The sequence below is a fragment of the Cetorhinus maximus genome, chromosome 6 (assembly GCF_964194155.1).
Source record: "Cetorhinus maximus chromosome 6, sCetMax3.hap1.1, whole genome shotgun sequence".
In the NCBI taxonomy this organism is placed as follows: domain Eukaryota; kingdom Metazoa; phylum Chordata; class Chondrichthyes; order Lamniformes; family Cetorhinidae; genus Cetorhinus; species Cetorhinus maximus.
In genome coordinates, this window is record NC_135884.1 from 3,863,663 (window position 1) to 3,886,254 (window position 22,592).

Consider the following 22,592-nt stretch of genomic DNA (forward strand, 5'->3'; position numbering starts at 1 on the left):
TTAGCAAAATGCTCTAGCAAAGGGCTGGCAGAGGCAATGGGGCAAACAGTGTCTCTGGTGAACATCTACAGCTCATTTTGCCTTTATAGCCAGTATCAAAATCCAGTTCGTATGAAAATGATTTGCACTTCAGCAGCAATGATAATAAGACTTTCCCAATCCATTTGCTACAACAGCAACAACCGAACCGCAGCACCCAAATGCCAGATATATTTACAAACCAACCAAGTCCTGTTGCCTGAACAGAAATACACTCCTTGCACACCATTTTGCGTTCTATGCAGATTTTATTTTTTTATTAAATACATTTTGGACAACAAACTTTGTTCACAATGGAATTGCTCAAGTTACTGCTGCTCAGAGGCTGAATACAATCAAATGTGACTGAAAGTTCTAGTCAGATGGGTACCAATGATGAACAAATGCAAAAAAAGATAAAAATCATCCCAATTAAATAGAAAGCACCACATGGTTGCCTTCAAACAAACTGCACAAAGCCACAAAATGTGACAGTATATGTATCCAAACTGAGCTTGGTATGTTAGTGTTCCAAATTAAAAAGAAGAGGGTGAAGAACAAGAGGAATGAAAGCAACGGGAATGATGCTGGATAAACACAATCCACTTAGATTTAGCTTAAACAGGTATGTGAAAGGGAGTACAACAATGCAGTGTACTAAACTTCTTAGTTAGAACTCCTTAAAAATAAATTGCTTTGAACAACTTTGGACTAACAATCCAGCTCTCATTTAGATAGCCAGAGCTATACAAGACAAAAACTCAATTCACTATATCACGTTTATGCAAATTTTGCTTATAAGTATCTGCAAAAAAGCAGATTCACCGATTCCCATTCATTTTCTTCTTAAAAACAGAACACCCACACCTATCAAGTTTGGTCAGCAGTAGTTGGTTACTCCCATTATAGACTGCTAAGCTTTAAAAAAAGGGAGAGGATAGCAAAGTGTAGATAGTTACACGTAAGGCAGATCCTCGGTCAAAACAGTAAAACATTCAGGCCCATGCTTCCTGAAACATAATCAGTGTGCTTTTTTTGGTGAAAAAGATTTAAGATTGATATTGTACAGAGTTTAAATTGAATCAAACATGACATGTTCTTTTACAGATAAGTTCTTGATTTTTTTAAAACTTATAAACATTGAATACAATGATGCTGGTTACCTAAACTGTACAGAGGAAAAAAAAATTAATCTCACCCGCCGCCCCCATCAGCAGCCTAACATACATTTAAGAATCAAGGAATAGTAAGTATTACCCGGTGAGACTTCAAACTGTTCCACAAGACTAAAGCCTCACCACAGAAAGGAAGCGCAGTCATTTGATTGGATGTAGAAGTTCCAGACCTTGCTTGTTAGTCATCTGTCATGGCCCACCTCAAATCAGGTTCCAGGCCAAAACTTCAAGGAGGCATTATTTTCTTCAATGCCCTTCCAAGCAGGTTTGGGTCAAAGTTCAAACTTGAGGTTTACCCCACTGTTGATCTGCGTGCCCCATGCACACCATGATCCTCTGCTGCAACAGGCACTGAGTGCAACTCAAGGCACTGCAAAATTCAATATTGTTTCAAGGCAGATTTTGTTTAACATTCCTGCTGTGGCTTGTGTTAGTTTTACCTGAGTGGAGAACGATGCAGGTTGAGCCAACCACAGAACAGAGGAAGTGCATGCAGAAGGCAGCAGCATTACAACAGCAGGGTTTAACCTCAGCAACCTCCCTTCTTGGAAATGTCCACACCTGATCGTTTCGTTGTTTCCATAGTGGTGAACACCTACATGAAAAAAAAATAATAAACTGCATGAAGAGGAGAGGGAAGCAGATCAATAACTTCATACTTACACAATAAGATGAATGACCCATCATAAGATGCCGATTCAAGTCACCACCAGAAAAAAATATTTCTACTTACAGTCTCTGCTCTAAGTGAAGTTACCACATTGAATGATACCCAAAATATGTACCAACATCCTGCCCTTTCACCACTGAAACACATCATCAGCAGCAAGGTACAAGGGGGTTGTTTCTTCAGAGGTTTGGTGAATAAAACAGGGCCATATAGCAGTGCTGAGCATACACCAGAAGGTTACATGGTCAATCTCTAGTTAGTGCCGAGTAGCTATGGGGAACACAGTTGGGACTAGGTGCCATTTAGCTGGTAAAGCAGACTCTGATTGATATCTCTCTAGAGACTCCTGTTGGAGGAAGCAAAGCATATGAATGCCAAGTGCTGACAGGGAGGTCACGCTGTGTTGGTGCTTCTCCCCAAAGATTAAAGAGCAAACAGGCCAGCCATAAAGAAGCAATTTGGAGAAGGTGCCACTAACTGGAAAAGGAAAAACAAACTAGAAAGTGCAAGAAAAACCACAAACGGGTCTTGTGCTTCCAATGCATTTTTTTTTGCAATACAGTAGCTGATAGGAGTTACGATAGAGAATGAGAATGGACAAAAATCCAAGCCTTACTTCTGCACAAGTTGGATGGATGCCAATGACACTGTTCAGCTGATCTTTGGTCATGCCACATTTCATTGCTGCACCAAAACCTTGAGTGATTTCTCCAGCATTCGGACCAAGCACATGGAATCCCACCACTCTATACTAGAACCAGAAGCAAAGTTAATTTAAAACAGGGCTGCAGATAGATTTGTTACTTGCACAACTAGTTTTCTTTTAACTAAGGTTTGAAAAAAAATTGAGACTATACTTGCTTTCAAGAAATAGGTTTGTTATGTTATAACCTAAGAAAGAGGAGTAGGAGTAGGCCATTTGGTCCCTCAAGCCTGCTCCACCATTCAATATCATGGCAGGTCTGTGGCCTTAACTCCACTTTTCTGCCTGCCCACCCACCCAACCCCCACCCCTGTCCCCTCAATACCCTTGACTCCCTTGTCAATTCAATACCTATCTAACTCAGTCTTGAATATATTCAATGGCCCTGCTCTCTGGGGTAGAGAACTCCAAAGATGAATGACCCTAAGAAATCCCTTCTTTTCTCTGTCTTAAATGGGAGACTCCTTTTATGATGAAACGATGTGCTCCAGTTCTAGATTAATTCCTCCCCCGCCCCCCCAACCAAATGAAAGGAGACATTCTCTCAGCATCTACTCTATCAAGTCCTGTGTCAATGCTCACTTTACACCCTGATCTAATGCTTAAAAGAACGTAGTGGAGTAGTCAGAATTATTCATGAGCACCAAGTCAAAAGTTCAGCTAAAGTTCTGAAGTTGCAACCCATCATCTGGAATATGAAAGGTAAATACTTCCACTCCTGATGAGCTCAGACAAGGACCCTTTCAAAAAAACGAATATTTCTCTTCTCCGAAAGAAGTATTCCAATCATACAAAATTGTTTTGATGACTTATGATCTAGTCATACATTGACAAATGAAAAGCAGGTTAGGAAGTATTTAAAGTTCTTCCACTGAATTTCAAAATTAACATGTTATTATGAAAGGGAGCAGAGAACCGGAAGGAAGGGTTGTGTGGAGGAACAGATTTGGGTTCAGTTGTAATTCGATGAGTAAAAAGCCTAGTGAAAGGCTGTTGGCTATGACTTGACTATACTGCTGAGCAAGGTACTGGAGATGCAACTACTATTCCTAAACATCAGGTCACAGGTGCCAATCTCAGGAGGGAAACTGGAAGTAAAAATTTTGTACAAGTCCAACTCCTACAATATTCCTGTGAAGCTCTGCTCCAAGTCACAACAGTTAATGCAGAATCTGCTCATGCAATTTGAGCAGGGAAGAAACTACTTCAAGTGCCTAAAGTGAATATCATACAGCCATACTCCTATTAAAGCAAAATACTGCGGATGCTGGAAATCTGCAACAAAAACAGAAAATGCTGGAAAAACTCAGCAGGTCTAGCAGCATCTGTGGAGAGGGAAACAGAGTTAACATTTCAAGTCTGTATGACCGGAAGGGTTATATGGACTCAAAACGTTAACTGTTTCTCTCTCCACCGATGCTGCTAGACCTGCTGAGTTTTTCCAGCATTTTCTGTTTTTGTTTCACACTTCTATTAATTCTAGAGAAAATATTTGACAAACAAAAACTTACATGATCCAGCTTCATGCAAATCACCTTGCCATAACAGCCATTCTTATTCCTCCCTGGTACTGCCCACTCCAGCGGCCAGAACATGCTGTGGTACACCTGAAATGTACAAGATGAATATTCAGCACAAAACTTCCAAAATAAAAATGTTTAACCGAGAGCAAATGCTCCAGAAAGCAAACCAAACACAAGCCTCCAGAAATAGTTTACTTTTAAAAACGTGCAGATTCAAAGTTAGGCATTCTTAAAAGATAGGTAGCTCCCTGTCAATCCTAGAGCTCAGCAACATAAGCAAACTCAATGATGGCATTTAAGTAGTGAATTGTCCATGGTGTTGCTCACTAAGTTGAAAGGTTCAATAAGCAGCTTGAAAGATGTGGCAAAAGTAAACTGTGGCAAAGTTTGCCAAAAATTGGAAAAATGCAATGTTTTGAACTGATACATTTAAGTTAGACACGCACTGCATTTGCCTTGTCACATTATAACTCCAGCCACAACATCCCAACAGTCCTTGGTAGCATTATCTACAGACAAATTTAGCTTCTACATGTATGCTGATGATATCATTCTTCTTGTCACCGCTTCTAATGGCTGGCTGCACCCCATCAGAAGGTTCACACATCAAATTCTATTGCACAATTGCTTCCTCTAACAGCCCTGGCTAAAACAAAGACTTGTTTGGCCTTCAGCATAAACTCCACTCTTGCTGCTGACTCTAACCTCTCTGCCTTGCCCCCTTCAATATCAAGCAAAAGCAAGTAGCTTATGAACTTCTAACAAGATCTGTTCAGCTGCTCTGGGACTGCTCTTTCTTGGTTCCACTCTTATCTATGCAGTCATGGCCAATTGCTTTCCCCTTTCCACCCAGTATCAGTACCCTGGGACTTCCCAAAGCATCAATTCTTGCACTCCTCACTTCATTTCCATACTGCCTTGGTGACATCCAAAGGAGGTCAGCTTTCACATAAATTGATGACAACCAGCTCCACCTCACTTGACCTTTCCAATCCTGTGTACCCTCAAAATACTTGTATGACATCCAATCTTGGATAAGTTGCAATTTTCTCCTCCAGCTAAATATGATGAAGTCCAAAACCATTGTCTCCAACCACTGCGCAAAATTCAATCCCTTCCCCAGTCATGCTGGCGGAGCAGGCTCAAAGAGCCGAATGGCCTACTCCTGCTCCTTGTTCGTATGTTAACAAGGCAGCAAGATTGCAAATATTCTGGCAGAATCTAAGCCAAATTTTATTCCATAGCCACTCCAACATAAACACCACTACTTACCCCTCTAATGTCACTTGCCCTCTCTGCCAGATAATTCTCTTATGAAATTAATCCAAATAAGTCATTAAGCCTTCTGCCCTCCTGCTGAAAGCTAATAGCAAGAAAAATAAGCAAACCAAACACTTAAGGCTCAGATTCTTAACCCACCTAAATTTCCTGCTGTCTGTAGATAAGGAGCACTTAGTTACAAAAAGCTTGGTATCACTTGTGTCCATAGGAACCAGGAGTAGCAAGCTAGCCAGTACTAGGGTTGAAACCTTCTTTGCCAGAAAGACAACATTCAGGCTTGCATTATATTTTGCATAGCTGACTTCAGCCATACCAGGATAGATAAACTGAAACTAATAAAACAAATTGACTTATTTGCATCCTCCCAATCTTTTATGAAGCTACTCTAGCAGAGCTGCAAATCAGTAGCTGTTTAGCAGAAATAGTCAAATTTTAGGTCCTAGCTTGGCCTCCTTAGCTAGAGGCAATGCATGGCACAAAGTTTTTAGCAGGGCAGAGAAAATTGGAGGAAATGCAGTACTGAAGAGTTATCAAACACACAACGTTGCCAATTCTGTCCCCAACCATACTCTCAGTGACAGACCAGAGTAATATAGTATTAGCCAACTATTTAAACAAGCATTTGACGAGCAAATTGAGGGCCCCAAGCATGGCAATGGATATTAGCATATCATTAAAGTTATTCTGTATCTTGGTGAATGACAGGAGAAATTCAGTAAATCATACATTTGCTTCCCTTTCACACAATAACCCTCATGCATGATTACAGTCAGCCCACTTTTAAGGAGAAGGAACAAAAACAAAAAACTACTGCGGATGCTGGAAGTCCAAAACAAAAACAGAATTACCTGGAAAAACTCAGCAGGTCTGGCAGCATCGGCGGAGAAGAAAAGAGTTGACGTTTCGAGTCCTCATGACCCTTCAACAGAACTGAGTAATATTAGGAGAGGGGTGAAATATAAGCTGGTTTAAGCTGGGGAGAGAAGTTGGGGCGGGGGGGTTGGTTGTAGGGACAAGCAAGCAGTGATAGGAGCAGATAATCAAAAGATGTCACAGATAAAGGAACAAAGAGGTGTTGAAGGTGGTGATATTATCTAAGAGAATGTGCTAATTAAGAATGGATGGCAGGGTGGGGTGGAAAGACTGACAAGGCATTAAAGGTATAGATTTAAAAATAATGGCAATATGTGGGAAAAGAAAAATCTATATAAATTATTGGAAAAAACAAAAGGGAGGGGGAAGAAATGGAAAGGGGGTGGGGATGGACGAGGGAGCTTCCAACCTGATAGTCGCCCAACCCCGGACGGCCCGCTTCTACCTCCCACCCAAAATCCACAAACAGTTCTTTTCCCACCTATTTCCATTATTTTTAAATCTATACCTGTAATGCCCTGTCAGTCTTTCTACCCACCCCCACTAGAGCTGTACCTTGAGTGTCCTGCCATCCATTCTTAATTAGCACATTCATTTAGATAATATCACCACCTTCAACACCTCTTTGTTCCTTTATCTGTGACATCTTTTGATTATCTGCTCCTATCACTGCTTGCTTGTCCCTACAACCAACCTCCCCCGCCACAACTTCTCTCCACCCCCCCAACCTTAAACCAGCTTATATTTCACCCCTCTCCTAATATTACTCAGTTCTGTTCAAGGGTCGTGAGGACTCGAAACGTCAACTCTTTTCTTCTCCACCGATGCTGCCAGACCTGCTGAGTTTTTCCAGGTAATTCTGTTTTTGTTTAAGGGGAAGGGTCTACTTACAGTACATTATATGCTCCAGTTTCTGGTGTGAAGGAATTGAAGTTCAGAACATGGACGTCAACAGAACAAATTCCAGTCAGCACCATACTGGAGCTCAAAACATAATAGGAAATCTCTGCAACCCCATCTAAAAGTGCCTCTCTGCTCTTGGAGCATTTATCATGAGAGCCTAGACCACAAAACTCATTGGGCTATTCAGCCATTGGAAGCATGACTACCAAATACCATCTTGCTTTCAATCTATATCCACAAGTGATTTTCAATAGGAGTCCCTGGACGATCAGAAGGAACCTTGCTCTAGCACAGAGACCAATTGAATAGACACCATGTACTTGATTCCTCCATGTAGGCCTTCAAAACATATGTTTTGTTTAACAACAGTAGGTCAAAGTAATTAACCAGCCATTTCTTTATTTACAGTAACAATAACACAGAGCACATTGTCACAGCAGCAACAGGCCCAGAACTAAATGTCACATCATGTGAAGCCAACATAACACTAAAAGCTTTCTGTACAAACTGTACATAGCAAGATATATATTGCAGTATATCCACATTCACACCACTGGTCTATTGGAAACCCACCGGTCTGTGAACTTCTAGCCCCATTCCCAGGATTTGATCAACTGAAAGCAAGTTTAGGTTGAACAGATTATATCTATAGTTTGAACTAGAATGATGAAGAGTTCTAAGGCACCCAGTTCCTTTGAGTTATCTTGCTTTAAGTACTCCAGCAGCAACTGACATTTACTACATGTGTAAAAGCGATGCTCTGTTTATTCATAATGTCCTTATATGTCCAATACTTTGGGCAAACACACAGAATGAGAGATTCACCAGTAAACAACCGCTTTCATGAGCAGTCAAAATGTCAACACTGATCAAGAAATTATCAAGTTACCAAAGCTGGAAGTAAGCCAAGCAAACTAAAGATTAATTAAATATACCCCCGAGTAAGCTCAAGCATCAATGATTACACAGCAAGGAGCTTACACAATAGCCAATGGTATCCAAACCATTGATTCCGAATCTGCCAAGTTTTTTAATAAACAAACTCTATGACTGACCCTTCAAGAGCAAGGCTCTTATGGAAGCAACAATTCCACTCAGCTTGCCACTCAAAACAAAAAGGGTCCATTTAACTCAATACAAAAAAAAACAGGTTCCTACCTCTATATGTTCTTCTCCATAAAGTGCTATTGCATTTTCTTCAGACAGTCCGCAACATCCATACTCCAAAGGTGTAAAAACTGTCGTGCATACATTGACATAGTCACACTGAAAAATAAATTGCTATCAATAAAATTGACAGTACTTTCCACTATTTAGTCTTATTTTAGTGAACTGAAGGCAAATATTGCAACATATTACAAGTTACAGTGCTAGTGGTTTATACCATGATTACAAGGGAAATACAAACTGACAAAGGTTAATTATGTAAAATAAAAGTAGCTAAAAAATACTCCCAGGCTATGACCAAGATACTTATGACAATTTTCACTATCCTCCATAGGCAGTAAGTCATGAGCTGCAGCTCCACATGAACTCTGGTGTCTTACCCATTGCCATTCTTTGTCAGTTAAGACAAGGCATCGACAGGTTACTTCAGCACAGCCTGATCCTGACTCGCCGTTCCTTCACTGTTGTTGAGTCAAAATCCTGGAACTCCCTTCCTAACAGCACTGTGGATGTACCTACACCACATGGACTGCAGCGATTCAAGAGGGCAGCTCACCACCACCTTCTCAAGGGCAATAAATAACTGCTGGCCCAGCCAGCGAAGCCCACATTCCATGAATGAATTTTTTAAAATGTCACCCAAGATCCAATAATGGTACTTCCTGCCACAGATCACCAGATAACAGATCAGGAGCAAGAACCATGATTGGTCTCCTTCTTCTACCAAAGAGGAGCCCCTTACCACTGATCTTCCTGAGGTCAGGTATGTTCAGCCTGATTCAGAGATTTTCCGGTTTATTTAGCTTTACCAAATGAACCATTGGGACAGCCACACAAAGCATGCAGATTTTGTGCATAACAAGGGATCAACAAGGGAGTTAAAAATTATTTGGGGCAAGCAGGAAAATGGAGTTAAGGCCACAATCAGATCAGCCATGATCTTATTGAATGGAGGAGCCATTTGAGGAGTCAAAAAGTCTGCTCCTGCTCCTATTTATAATCTTAAGAACATAACATCTTACCTTCACAGTCGAAGCCGTGTAGAGTCTGCGCGCTAGCAACTTCCCAGCCTGAATAGCAACGGGTGTGAGCTCCGGCTTGCCATCAATTACATCTCCAATAGCGAAGATGTAAGGTACATTGCTCCTTTCTTCATTATCTACCAAGATCTTCCCATTTCTAAGAATACATTGAAAGTAAACCATTGCAACAAAATCTTTTGATTTCTAAGCTTAGACACTTGAAAACCAACCGCCTACAAATGTACTACTGAGATACCCCAACCCAATCAGAAAAAAAACTCTATCCTTTTACTAATTTCAAGGTCAGAGGCCCATTACAGATATAGAACTTCATTTACAGATTTGAAAAAATCCTTGCTACGATCAATCATTTCATTTTTTTAGGGAAGACGGTGGGATAGAGGTAATGTCACTGAACTAGCAATCCAAAGGCCCAGGCTCTGGGACATGGGTTCAAATCCCACTGTGGCAGCTGTGGAATTTAAATTCAAATAAGAAATCTGGAACATAAGGCTAATCTCAGTAATGGTGACCATGAAACCATTGTTGATCGTTATAAAAACCCATCTGGTTCACTAATATCCTTTACGGATGGAAATCTGCCATCCTTACCCAGTCTGGCCTGCATGTGACTCCAGGCCCACAGCAATGTGGTTGATTCTTAACTACCCTCTGAAATGGCCTTGCAAGTCAATCAGGTCAAGGGACAATTAAGAACGGGCAACAAATGCTGGCCTTTCAACGACACCCACATCCCGTGAAAGAACAAAGAAAAATAGAGATCGGGAAAAGGGACATGTGGCTTGTAAATCACTTTAAAAAAAACAAATGCAACAAGAAAATGCTGGAAAAGCTCAGCAGGTCTAACAACGTCTGAGGAGAGAGAAACAGAGTTAACACTGAGTCCATATGACCTGAATGATCTGAAGAAGGGTCATATGGACTCGAAACGTTAACTGTGTCTCTCTCCACAAATGCTGTCAGACCTGCTGAGTTTCTCCAGCATTTTGTTTTTGTTTCAGATTTCCAGCATCCACAGTATTTTGCTTTTATCCAAGGTGTTTTGGCAGCTGTTTGAGTGGAAGCTTAAAACAAAGGAACACACGTAGGCCATTCAAGCTCTTCGAGGCTGCTCTGCCATTCAATAAAGATCATGGCTGATCTAGTTGTGGTTTTAACTCCACTTTGCCGTCTGCCCCATAACCCTCTACCACCTTGCCTATCAAAAATCTGTCTAACTCTGCCTTGAATAAACTCAAAGACCAAGCCTCCACTGATTTCTGGAGAAGAGAATTCCACTTACTAACGACCTTTTGAGGGAAAAAAGTACTTCTCATCCCCATCTTAAATGGTAGGTCTCATTCTTAAAACTGTGTCCCTTGGTTCCAGTCTCTCCCACAAGTGGAAACATCCTCCTGGTATCTACCCTATCAAATCCTGTCAGGATCTTATTGAAACATATAAGGTCACCTTTCATTCTTCTAAACTCCAATGGATATAGGCCCACTTGTTCAATCTTTCCTCATAGGATAAGACCTTCACCCCCGGAATGAGTTGAGTGAACTTTCTCTGAACTGCTTCTAACGCAATTATATCCTTTTTAAAATAAGGAGGCCGAATCTGTACACAGTATTCCAGATGTGATTTCATCAATGCCCTGTACAACTGCAGTAAAACTTCCTTACTTTAACATTTCATTCCCCTTGCAATAAATGCCAATATTCCACTTGCCTTCCTAATCACTTGCAGTACCTGCATGTACCAGGACACCCAGGTCCCTCTGTACCATCAAGTTCTGCATTCTCTCTCCATTTAAATAGTATACAGCTTCTATGTTCTTTCTGCCAAAATGTTCACATTTTCCCACATTATGCTCCATCTGCCAAATTTTTGCCCACTCACTTAACCTGTCTATATCCCCTTGCAGACTCTCTACCTCCTCTTGACAACTTACTTTCCTACCTAGCTTGGTGTCATCAGCAAATTTAACCATTACACATTTGGTCTCTTCTTTAAATCATTGATGTAGATTGTAAATAGTTGAAGTGCCAGCACTGATCCCTGTGGCACTCCACTTCTCACAGCTTGATAATCCAAAAAAGACCCATTTATCCCTACTCTCTGCTTCCTGGTAGCTAATCAATCCTTTATCCATGCTGATATGTTACCCTCTACATCATGTAATCTCATCTTGTGTAGTAACATTTGATGTGGCATCTTATTAAATGCCTTCTGGAAATCCAAGTACACTACAGGTTCCCTTTTATCCATCTTGCTTGTTACTTTCTCAAAGAACTCTAATAAATTAGTAAAGCATGATTTCCCTTTCACTGGGCTGATATTCCAGAGACCCAGGGTAATGCTCTGGGGATCCAGGTTCAAATCCCACCATAGCAGATGGTGGAATTTGATTCAATTTTTAAAAAATCTGGAATTATAAGTCTAGTGATGGCCATGAAACCATTGTCGATTGTCATAAAAAGCCATCTGGTTCACTAATGTCCTTTAGGGTAGGAAATCTGCTGAGCTCACTTGGTCTGTCCTACATGTGACTCCAGACCCACAGGAATGTGGTTGACTATTAAAATGTCCTCTGAACAAGGGCAATTAGGGATGAGCAATAATTGGTGGCCTAGCCAGCGACACCACAACCCATGAACGAATTTTTAAAAAAGCATGTTGACTCTGCCTGATCAAATTATAATTTTTTTTTTAAGTATCCTCCTTGATAATGGATTCTAGCAATTTCCCCTATGACAGATGTTAGGCTAACTGGCCTGTAGTATCCTGCTTCCTGTCTCCCTCCTTTCTTTAGGATGCCACATGCTTCTTGCAGTTTTGACAAAAGTCTAAGACCATGTTTCCAAGGAAGTTAAATGGTACTGCAGAGACAGAACACGTACACAGGGCAAGGCAGGCCCAGTTCTTAAAATTCTGAAGTTAAAATGGAATTTTCATACATCAAAAGAAAATATTCCTAATCAAAATATCACACGTCCATTGCTATTTAAAAATATCAGCCTTCATTACACATCAATTTAATCACTGTGAATAAGGAATTCACATCAGTGTTCAATCCTAATGCAGTTATTAGCACTTTACAACTGAAGAAGGGAATAGGTGTTTAGATTTTCTGATTATTTCTTTACAACATGCATTTCAGGAAAAGGACAAGCAGTTTTGAAGTGATACCCATAAGCCAGATATGGTGCTGTTCCACTCACTAGTTTAGACAAGCTATGCTTACTATACAGATGCCAAATTGATGAATTAAACATGAATGCAGTATCTAGAACAGAATATTTACTGTATTAACTGATAAGCTACACCCCCAAAAATTCAGTTTGTGTTGAGTGCACCCTAAATGTTTTGCAGCCAATACGTTAATATTGCACCTCACTAAAACATCTTTTTGCTGGTTTTACTGTTTTGATTCCACTTATAAGCAACATTATGTATACACTTTTATTTGCACTAGGCATAGATTATACTGAAATAAACCTCATAGGCTTAGAGCAGGCCAATTTCCCCACAAAAGCCACATCACTCCCAACAGGAACAACTGCCTAATCTAGCTCCAGGCATATTTACTAATCCACAATCTTCCATACATCAGATATTCAAAGATCAAACATAACTGAACAACTTTTAGTCTGACAATTTAAGCTATCATCTTCAAAGGGTCAGTTTCGTAACACGTGCATGTACAAACTTTCTTCCGCTCCTTCATAGAGGGCTGCTTGAACAAAATAATTTTAACAGCACATTTGCAATTTAAGGCAAAATTAGCAATTTAAATGAGCAATTAGCAGTCTAGCAGCTATGTCCCTTTAGGACTCGGCCAGCTAGGTAGGTAGTGGTGCTACCGAGCCACTCTTGGTGATGGAAAATGTCCCTATGGAGACGAAGTTCTGACTTCACATTGAGGATACCCTCTATCATGTTATGTGGCATTACCACTGTGCTAAACAGGATAGATTTCAAACAGATCCAGCAACTCGAGACTGGGCGTCCATAAGGCGCTGTGGGCCATCAACAGCAGCAGAATTGTACTCGACCACAATCTGTAACCTAATGCCTGGTATATCCCCACTCTATCATCACTACCAAGTAAGGGGATCAGCCCTGGTTCAATAAAGAGTGCCCCACCCAAAGTACATTCTGCATCCTTGCCACCCTCAGTGCTTCCTCCAAGTAGTGTTCAACATACAGGAATACTGATTCATCAGCTTAGGGGCGTGGTATCTGGTAATAAGCAGGAGGTTTCCTTGCCCATGTTTGACCTGATGCCATGAGGCTTCATGAGGTCATGCAATGCTCCAGAAATAGCTGGTTATCATAGGATAGTGCCTTAGTGCCTTATGAATTGTTTTTGCTAGTTGATGGCAGGCAGCAAGTAAAGAATTCAAGTAAAAAGATGTTTTCACTGTAGGTAATACTGTTGGGTCTGCATTACTGAAGTTGCACATCAATACACATGGATGTTAGACTGCCAGGTAATAAATGAAAGCAAATGATATGGGTATTGTCACTCGGGTTAGTTTTCTAGCAGCAATATTTTCAGAAAAAAACAAATTGCATTCACAGCAACACTTTTAATGTTAAGGCTGGACAATATTTATTCCTCATTCAATATTACACAAAACAAATTATGTGGTCATTATCACATTGCTGTTTGTGGGGGTTTGCTGTGTGCAAATTAGCTGCTGTTTCCTACACAGCAGTGGCTACACTTCAAAAGTACCTTATTGCTCGTAAAGACATGAAATGTGCTATATTAATGCAAGTTTTTCTTGTTCAGTCAGTAACAGATCTATAACTATTAGCATTATATTAAACTGAAATAAAGAAAATGTAGCACAACCATATTTGAGGACACTAGTGTAAAGTTGCACTTCTGAGCATTTTCCCTAGTGAATTAAGTTACAAGTTACATGAAAACTTTGTAAGCCTTCTGCAATGCCAGTGTCATATAGCTAGGGTTTCAGTAATGATTAACTAAGCAGAACATGTACACCTGACAAACCACCGTCAGCAGCATGTGACATGTGGAATCTCAAGCAGCTTTCAGGGGTGACTTGTTTCGGAGCAAGAGCCTCAACACCAGAAGAGAGAGTGTCATCTCCTTGTAAGTTTCACAAACAACTGATTTCAGCTTTATTATTGGGCATTCCCCAATTCAAATTGGATTGCAGTCAAATTAAAAACTGCCAAGTCATTCCCCCTTCCTACCTATGCCAAAAACAGGAGGATATTTATCTAATGAAATCCAAATCTAGTCACGAGCAATTCAAGGTCAACACAATTTTTTTTTGTTTTGTTTTGGCACAAGTCACTGTTTACATGCATCTGATTCATTAGTTGCAAGGGCGAATATTCACATTTCCGATTCTCAAACAAATAAAAATTAGGAATTAAGTCAGCTCGATTACAGCTGTGACAGCAAAGTCAGATGTGTGATAGGGTGATGGGAACCACAATTAATAACAGTGCCCTATCAGAATAAGTTTTCAATTCCAACTGTTATCCTTGCTGGAACACCGGGAAGGACGGATCAACTCTATAAACCCTCACTTCCTCCTCAAACATCCTGCAAATCACTGACAAATAAACAATGACAATGGCCATTTGAGTGAAGTACTGGAGGACTGTCAGAGCGCATTAACTGTACCCCAACATAACTTATTGTATAATGTTCTTTTTTTTTGAAGTGCAAAGACTATCAGCCTGATTTAGTTCATAGGTTCAGGAGATTCTGGGCTCAGCCAACACTCCACGACCTGAACATGATCCAGGCTGACATTTCAACAATGCAGAACTCACTCGGTACTGCAGTGGGAGGGATATCTTTCAGAGGGAATGTTAAAAAGTGCCCAATTTACTTTCTCAGTAATGTTTATCGAGCAATTGGTCACATCTCATTGTGGTATGCAAAAAAAACCCTGTCTGCTCATTGTCATGACTGAGTGAGATCTACCTATAACTTCACCAGCTAACCAAAAACATACTGAACTGTTTAAAGAGAACTTGTTTTTGAAACAAAATACAAGAAAAGACACTGACCAAAGATGGCTACCATAGTCACCTAATGTCCGGTATTGTAAGTTGACCACTTTTCTGGGAAGTTCCTATATGGATTGCACTGCAGACCTACCCCAACATGTTGCATGGAATTTCACACCCAGGGGCTGTCAAGGTCCACTTCAAAAAGGGACTCTTGAAAGGAAGGCATTAAAAATGCAAAGTGCTGAACTTTAATCAACAGTAAAGGCAATGGGAACTGCTAACCAGTCAGATACACCCAACAGACACTCAAAACCCCCTTTGGAGGGCAAAATAACTCATCTTCTGTTGGTTTCTACTATCTTTAAATGTTTCTGAGATGAAAGATCAAAAATGTGATTACTTGTTCTACAACAATGACTGCAAGACATGTTAACTGAATTCCTTTCATGGAATATACAGACAGGAGGTTTAAGAACTGGTTTTGCCAAGCCAGAGAGAGAGAAATCATCAAAGTCATCTGGAAAAAAACTGAAGCAGTAAGAAAGCTCTTTCTCTGAAGAAAAGATGGTCTCCAGCAAAGTGCAATTACCTGAACTTAATTCAATTCCAGGATTTTAAAGGAAACCAGCTAACTTCAAACAGCCGCAATGTTCAACAATCTACCCCTCAAGGACAAGCAAGGGACTTAAATCTTATGCTCTTTTAATTTTTATTTGGACTCTTCTCTTACTTCTAAGATCTGTTTGTGGTTGTCACTGCATCTTTTATTATTTTTTCCTCAGGTTTAATAATGAATAAACTTATCTTATTACTTTCTTTGACTCAAGAAAACTTTGTTTGATTGGCTCCTTATTAAAAAGTAAATACATTTGGATCAGACGGGCAAAAGAAATTTTTTAAAAACCTTTGTTGCGACCTACCGAGGGGGCTGAATAAAGGGGAGCCACTTCACTCCTCCTCACCCAGTCATAACATCATACAAGTCATTATTCTAAAGTAAATAGCTTATTTTGTATAAAAATGTTCTGTATAAATGTAATCCTTACTGTACAGGTTTCTCCAGTGATTAATGACAATATATCAACTGTATATGCTTAATGTATGCTAGTTATATAATTTGAACTATAGCACTGTGAGATCATATTCTCAAATGCACAAAATTTAGAACCTGTAGGCCCCTTACTATGGAGAAACAAGGCAAAAGGTGATGTGGGAGTTTGGGGTGTGGGGGGGAGCCTGCGGAAAGAGAGAGCAAGCGATCAGTAAACTAATTTTACACTTCAACCCTCCATGTTTTGCCAACTACACAGTACATCCAAATTTGGTTGCTGTCTGAAGTCAGATTTAGCAAGGAGGAAGGAAAAAAAACCTTGCATAAATAGAGATCTGATTCAGATGCAGGCACTTCCTCTGTTACAGGCTTGCAAATAGCACCCCAAAGAGGTACAGGATCAATAAAGATGCTGCAGAGACAGGATTGAGCTCTGCTGCTTGGAAACCTCGCAGCACAGAACTGAAGTGTTGAAAGGACTTTGGGTCCATGTTTATGCATGCCAATCTTGTGCCATTCATAGAAGCAAATTTACATTTGACAGGAAATTTGAATTAAGTAATTATGGAGGTTTCTTCCCTACTACCCCACCATCTTCCCCACCTGAATTCCAGCTCTTTCCCAATTCAACTTCAATATTTCTACATCAGTGCGCTTTTCTGAATATAGTTGCAAGAGTATCATTCAGTAAAGTCATTCTTGTGGCCATTATTCATGCAAGAACCTGGTTGCAAACATCGTGCAGCTCATAAGCAAGATTATCAAAACGTCCAATGAACAGAATAGTAGGAAGTAAAGCCAGCTTGCTCACCCTGTTGCCACATACTAGTGATCCAGTACCATCACACTATGCTTGAAATTTGCAGACCAGACTCAAGTTGATTTCAAGTATTTTTCCACAAACTTTAAATTTTGCAAAAAAAAAAACAACTTACTTTCCATTGAGATGAACGCCAATCTTTTCTAGGCCAATGTGCTTGGTGCAAGCATCACGTCCAACAGCGATTAACACCTAAAGAAGCCAGTAACACGTTTCCTAGTAATTATTAAAGGCACTTCCCATACCTCTCTTGAAGCCATTAAATGACAAACAGAAGTTTTTTTTTTGTAAATTTACCATACATTCAGATTCAAACTAGGCTACTTTTCCAATCTAAAATTAAACCACTACTTAAAAGGAATTCTGATAAATTGAACACTTGCATTCTAGCTGCCACATACCATCTTCCCTACAGTGTAAATTTAGATTATGAGAAGTGCCAAATTACCATAGGTATTCATAGATCAGAAATGATCCACTGCCTTCAACTTTTCACGGGCACTTAGGAATGGGCAATAAATGTGGGCCTAGCCAGCGATGCCCACATCCCAAGAACGAATTTTTAAAATGCAGCGAATTTGCAATTAACTAGATCAGAAGCAGCTATAGTTCTTTTAAATTACATTAACCCTCTCCCCGTTTTGTACGTTCAATTAAATGGCTTCTAAACTAGGTGATTTTTGCATTTTTATCAAAAAATTGTCTTTACACACATGTAGTTTGAGAAGCAGCAGCAGTACAGCTTGTGTTATTTACAAGGATGGGGCAAATCTGTGTGCTGAATCCCATCCCCCTCTGCAACACCCTTTTGTCCCCATTAGATCACTGGTCAATTTGTAGTTAATCAATCCCAGTCAGGGGGCCAGGTGATATACGATTGGACTCTGGAGCCTGAACTGTGGCAAGAAACAAGAACTTCTCCCACTGCTCTCCTGTGTTTGTGCCATGGGGACAAGACATTCATCTCAACTCAGATGCCCTTCCACAATCAGATAGTCTGATACATTCAGAGTAGGCTCACACAAAGAATGCACAGATATTAGCTGCTTGTGCCCATGGAACTTCCAAACAGAAAATCAGTATTCTTAAAAAAAAATTTCAAAGGTACTTTGCCAAATATATTTACACAAAAATGAATTCCTTAAATGTTGAGGAAATTTGGAGTGGTGTTTTGATATTTTTGTCATTTTTGTCCGTGCACCATTTTGCACATTTGTTTCTGCAACACCTCGTCTATCAAAACAGATGGGCAACAAAGAGCATTGTACTCACAGTGTTGTACTCGTGATCAATAACCTCTGTACTTATTGTGGACTTTGCAGTCACTTTAAGTCTGCCAGGTGTTCCAGCCTCCAGCTGCTCAATCTACAAAAACAATTAGGTAACAAACCTGAGGCTTAAAGAAGTTGCATATAAAACTTGGAAAATGCATGAAAATGAATTGGAGCTTTAAGCTAATTTGATGACTTCTGGAAATTTATAAAAGTTGACAAACTCACTAATACTTATGAGCTGCAAACAGGAAGCACAAACAAATGTCACACTCTTGATCTATTAATTTCTGCCAATTAATTTTTAGCAGTAAATACAAAAGCTAACTGACAATGGGGAATTGGAGGTTTGGCAGTGGCAGTGGCGGGGGGGGCGGAAACCACATTAGCAGGACCCTACAATCCCTCTTCAGGCTTTCTACACACCCTCTAGCTGCCTGTCTAATTAAGCCTCCAGACCACATTTTCACATCACTGAACAGACCCAGTGTTTCAGGCCATCGTCCCCAACGCTCCCAATATTAGGTTGAACTAACATTTGTCCTGATAAATATTAACTGAACAACTTGCCATTTAAGACTTTTGCTGCCTCCTCTCCTCCCCCCTTTATACAGAATGACCACTCATAAGATTTTAAATGTATGTTACTTGCGTGCAGGTGACGGGCATAACTGGAGATTCACTCATGCCCCTTTAAAAAACAGATACAGAACTAAGCTGTGGTTGCTGGGGTTAAGAGGTGCATGGTTTTAACATGCAACTCTAAATAAATATAAAGTGTGTAAGGATTGTTTTAGTTCTATCCTTCACCAACTGACATTCTGGAATAGAACAATGCATTGCCCAATATCTGCTAACAGCCCTTGTATCTATACAGTTAAAGCTGAAAAATTTAAAATTTATGCAGATAAGAATGTGCTTCATTACCTTAGTTGGCACATATTTTTTCAGAAATTTCACCCCATGAGATTCCATATATGCTCCAACTTTCTCTGCCATCTCCTGATCAAATCCACGCAGAAGAATGGAGCGCACCATCACAGTAACGTCCAATCCCAAGCTACAAAGGAACCCTGCACATTCCAGTGCCACATAGGAAGCACCCACAACCAGTGTCTTCTTTGGGCAATAAGGCAGAGAAAAGAGATCATCACTGCAGAAACAAATTGAAAAAAGCAAATGAGCATCAAAAATTGATTGTTTTACTAACTTAGCAATATATCTTCTGCCTCTCCTCTGTCCAAGTCATAATTCAATGGACTGATTTATCTCCCCATTAGCAAGTCTTCAATGTAGGCTTCATGAAAAGAAACATACCTTCCCTCTGGTGCAGAGTACAACAGTAAATGGTAAAAAAGCAAATACTATCAAAAAATGGCAAAGCCAACATCACACATAGCTCATCACTTTTAAGGAAAAGGGGGAAACAGAACAACTCAATAGGTACTGCTCACATATTTCGGCTCCATAATGGAGGAACTTGCCCTCCTACAAGAGAGGGGGGAAGGGGGCGCGGGTGGGAGATCGCAAGAGTGGAATACCACAGATGAGCTAGATGTAGTCCGCATACGAGAAACAAATCCAGCAAAAGTTACTTGAGAGCAATCTGGAATAAGGTCCTGCCACATAATCCCAGAGTAGTGCAAGAGGCAGCCATTTGGCACCAGCTTTCCGAATGAACAATTCACTTTGTGCCATTCTCCTGCCTTCTCCCCATAACCCTGCACTTTCTTCCTTTTCAAATAATAATTCAGTTCCCTTTTGAATACCTCTTCAAAAAACTCCAGGCAAGCTAGTTAAGCACAATTTTTCCTGAAGAAATCCATGCTGGCTTTTTAACCTGCATTCGTCCATGTGACTATTAAATTTTGTCCCAACATCATTTCTAGAGGTTTCCCCACCAGAGAAATCAAATTGACAGGCCTGTAGCTGCTGGGCCTACCTTTACCACTTTTTTGAACAAGGGTGTAACCTTTGCAATTCTCCAGTCCTCTGGCGAATTGGCACCACCCAAAGTCTAAGGAAGACTGAAAGATTACGGCCAGTGTCTCCGCAATTTCCACTCGCACTTCCCTCAGTATCCCTGGATGCATCTCATTCAGTCTGGTGCCTTATCAATTTTAAGTACAGACAGCCTATCTGATTCCTCCTCCTTATCAATTGTAAGTCTTCTAGTGTCTGAATTAACTCTTCTTTCACCATGGCCTGGGTAGCATCTTCTTCCTTGGTAAAGATAGATGCAAAGTATTCACTTAATGCCTCAGCTATGCCTTCTGCCTCCAAGTGTAAATCTTATTTTTGGTCCCTAATCGGCCGCACTCCTTTTACCACCCTTTGACAATTTATATGTCTATAGAAGACTTTGGGATTCCCTTTTAAGTTAGTTGCCAGTCTCTTTTCATACTCCCTCAGCACAAGCGCAAGATCAAACCTGGGACTTTAATCTTTATGGCTCTACAACAGAGCAGCTGTTGCCTTTACTCACTAAGCTGTCAAGATCACCGATGGCATGCCACTTGAAGGAGCAAAATGACAAGCTTCAAATGTCATGTGTCCTTGCCCTCAGCTATATTAAAAACAGGTGAAAAGGAGAATGCTAAAGCAAGCAAGCACTCAGTTGCTGAGGAAGGAAACATACCTGGTAATGCAATATTCTTTATCTCCTGGTATATTTAAATAACGAGGTCTTTCGCCTGTTGCGATAATGAATTTTTCTCCTGAGTGAAAGGTCTCTTTACCCCGCTTGCTGGTTGCCTTTGGGTGCAAAAAGACAAAAACCTTTTAAAGCATGGCTGTTCAGCGACATCGCGCAAATTTAGAGCAGCAAAGAAAAATTCACTTGGGAGTATTTAGCACATCTCACAGAAACCAAGACAAATTGAACAAAGCAGGTTTAATCTATTCCCCCACAGCTTGCTGCTAAAATCCAGATGATTGAGAGTGGATTTTTCTCCATTAACCATTAGTAAAATTGGTGCAAGTATTGTATTAAAGGAGGGGAACCTGTTATATACTCACGTCAAAGTTAATGCTAACAAGAAAAAACCCTCAGATGTTCTATTTATCAGCACTCTCTTCCTTTCCTATGATTCACCAGCTGTGAAACCCTGAAGTATATTGCCATTACAATAGGTTCTAAATTGGGGGAAGACAAATTTTACAAAGCTGAGAGGTGAATTGGCGAAAGTGGACTGGATAAAGCTACTAGAAGGAAAAAGGATGTCAAATCAGTGGGAGGCATTTAAAAGTGAGATTCTACGGGCACAGTATGGACGTGTCCCCACAAAAGAAAGGGCGATTCAGCCAAATCTAGAGCCCCCTGGTTATCCAGAAGCATACAGGGTAAGATAAAGCAGAAAAAAGAAACCTTATGACAGGCACAAATAAGCTTAATACTGTAGAAAGCCTAGAGGAGTACAGAAAGTACAGGGATGAAGTTTTAAAAAAATGGAAATGAGGAAAGTAAGAGAGGATACAAAAAATATTGGCAAGTAAAATCAAAGAAAATCCAAAGATGCTTTACCAGTACATTAAGAGCAAGAGAATAACTAAGGAAAGGGTAGGGCTTATCAAAGTACGTGGTAAACTGTGGGTTGATGTTGAAGATGTGGGCAGGGTTCTCAATGAGTACTTTGTCTCTGTCTTCTCTGAGGGGGATGATGCTGACATTCTAGTTAAAGAGGAGGAGTGTGAAGTATTAGATACAATAAGCATAATGAGAGAGGAAGCACTGGAGGGACTGACATTCTTGAAGGCGGATAAATCACGAGGACCGGATGAATTGTGTCCCAGGTTGTTAAAGGGAGCCAAGGAGGAAATAGAAGATGCTCCGAGGATCATTTTCCAATCCTCATTAGATACAGATGGGGTACCAGAGGATTGGAGGTCTGCAGACATTGTACCAATATTTAAAAAGAATGCGAGGGGTAGACCAGAAAATTACAGACCAGTCAGTCTGACTTCGGTGGTGGGCAAATTATTGGAATCAATTCTAAGAGACAGGATAAACTGTCATTTAGAAAGGCTCGGATTGGTCAGGGGTGGTCAGCATGGTTTTGTTAGGGGAAGGTCATGTCTTACTAACTTAATACAATTTTTTAATGAAGTAA

At 40.3% G+C, this 22,592-nt stretch overlaps 1 protein-coding gene across 1 annotated transcript in view; it reads right to left on the reverse strand.

The window, feature by feature from the left end:
• Positions 1–267: 267 nt before the first annotated feature.
• txnrd3 (thioredoxin reductase 3) overlaps positions 268–22,592 on the reverse strand; it is a 51,846-nt gene continuing 29,521 nt past the window's right edge. The window contains exons 8-16 of the mRNA XM_078543102.1: positions 21,122–21,237; positions 19,411–19,636; positions 18,485–18,577; positions 17,328–17,404; positions 9,336–9,492; positions 8,305–8,412; positions 4,078–4,173; positions 2,480–2,614; positions 268–1,788 (exon numbers count right to left, since the gene is read on the reverse strand). Of these exons, the coding sequence (XP_078399228.1) occupies positions 1,723–1,788; positions 2,480–2,614; positions 4,078–4,173; positions 8,305–8,412; positions 9,336–9,492; positions 17,328–17,404; positions 18,485–18,577; positions 19,411–19,636; positions 21,122–21,237 (1,074 nt within the window). The 3' untranslated portion in view covers positions 268–1,722. The remainder of the gene's footprint in view (positions 1,789–2,479; positions 2,615–4,077; positions 4,174–8,304; positions 8,413–9,335; positions 9,493–17,327; positions 17,405–18,484; positions 18,578–19,410; positions 19,637–21,121; positions 21,238–22,592) is intronic.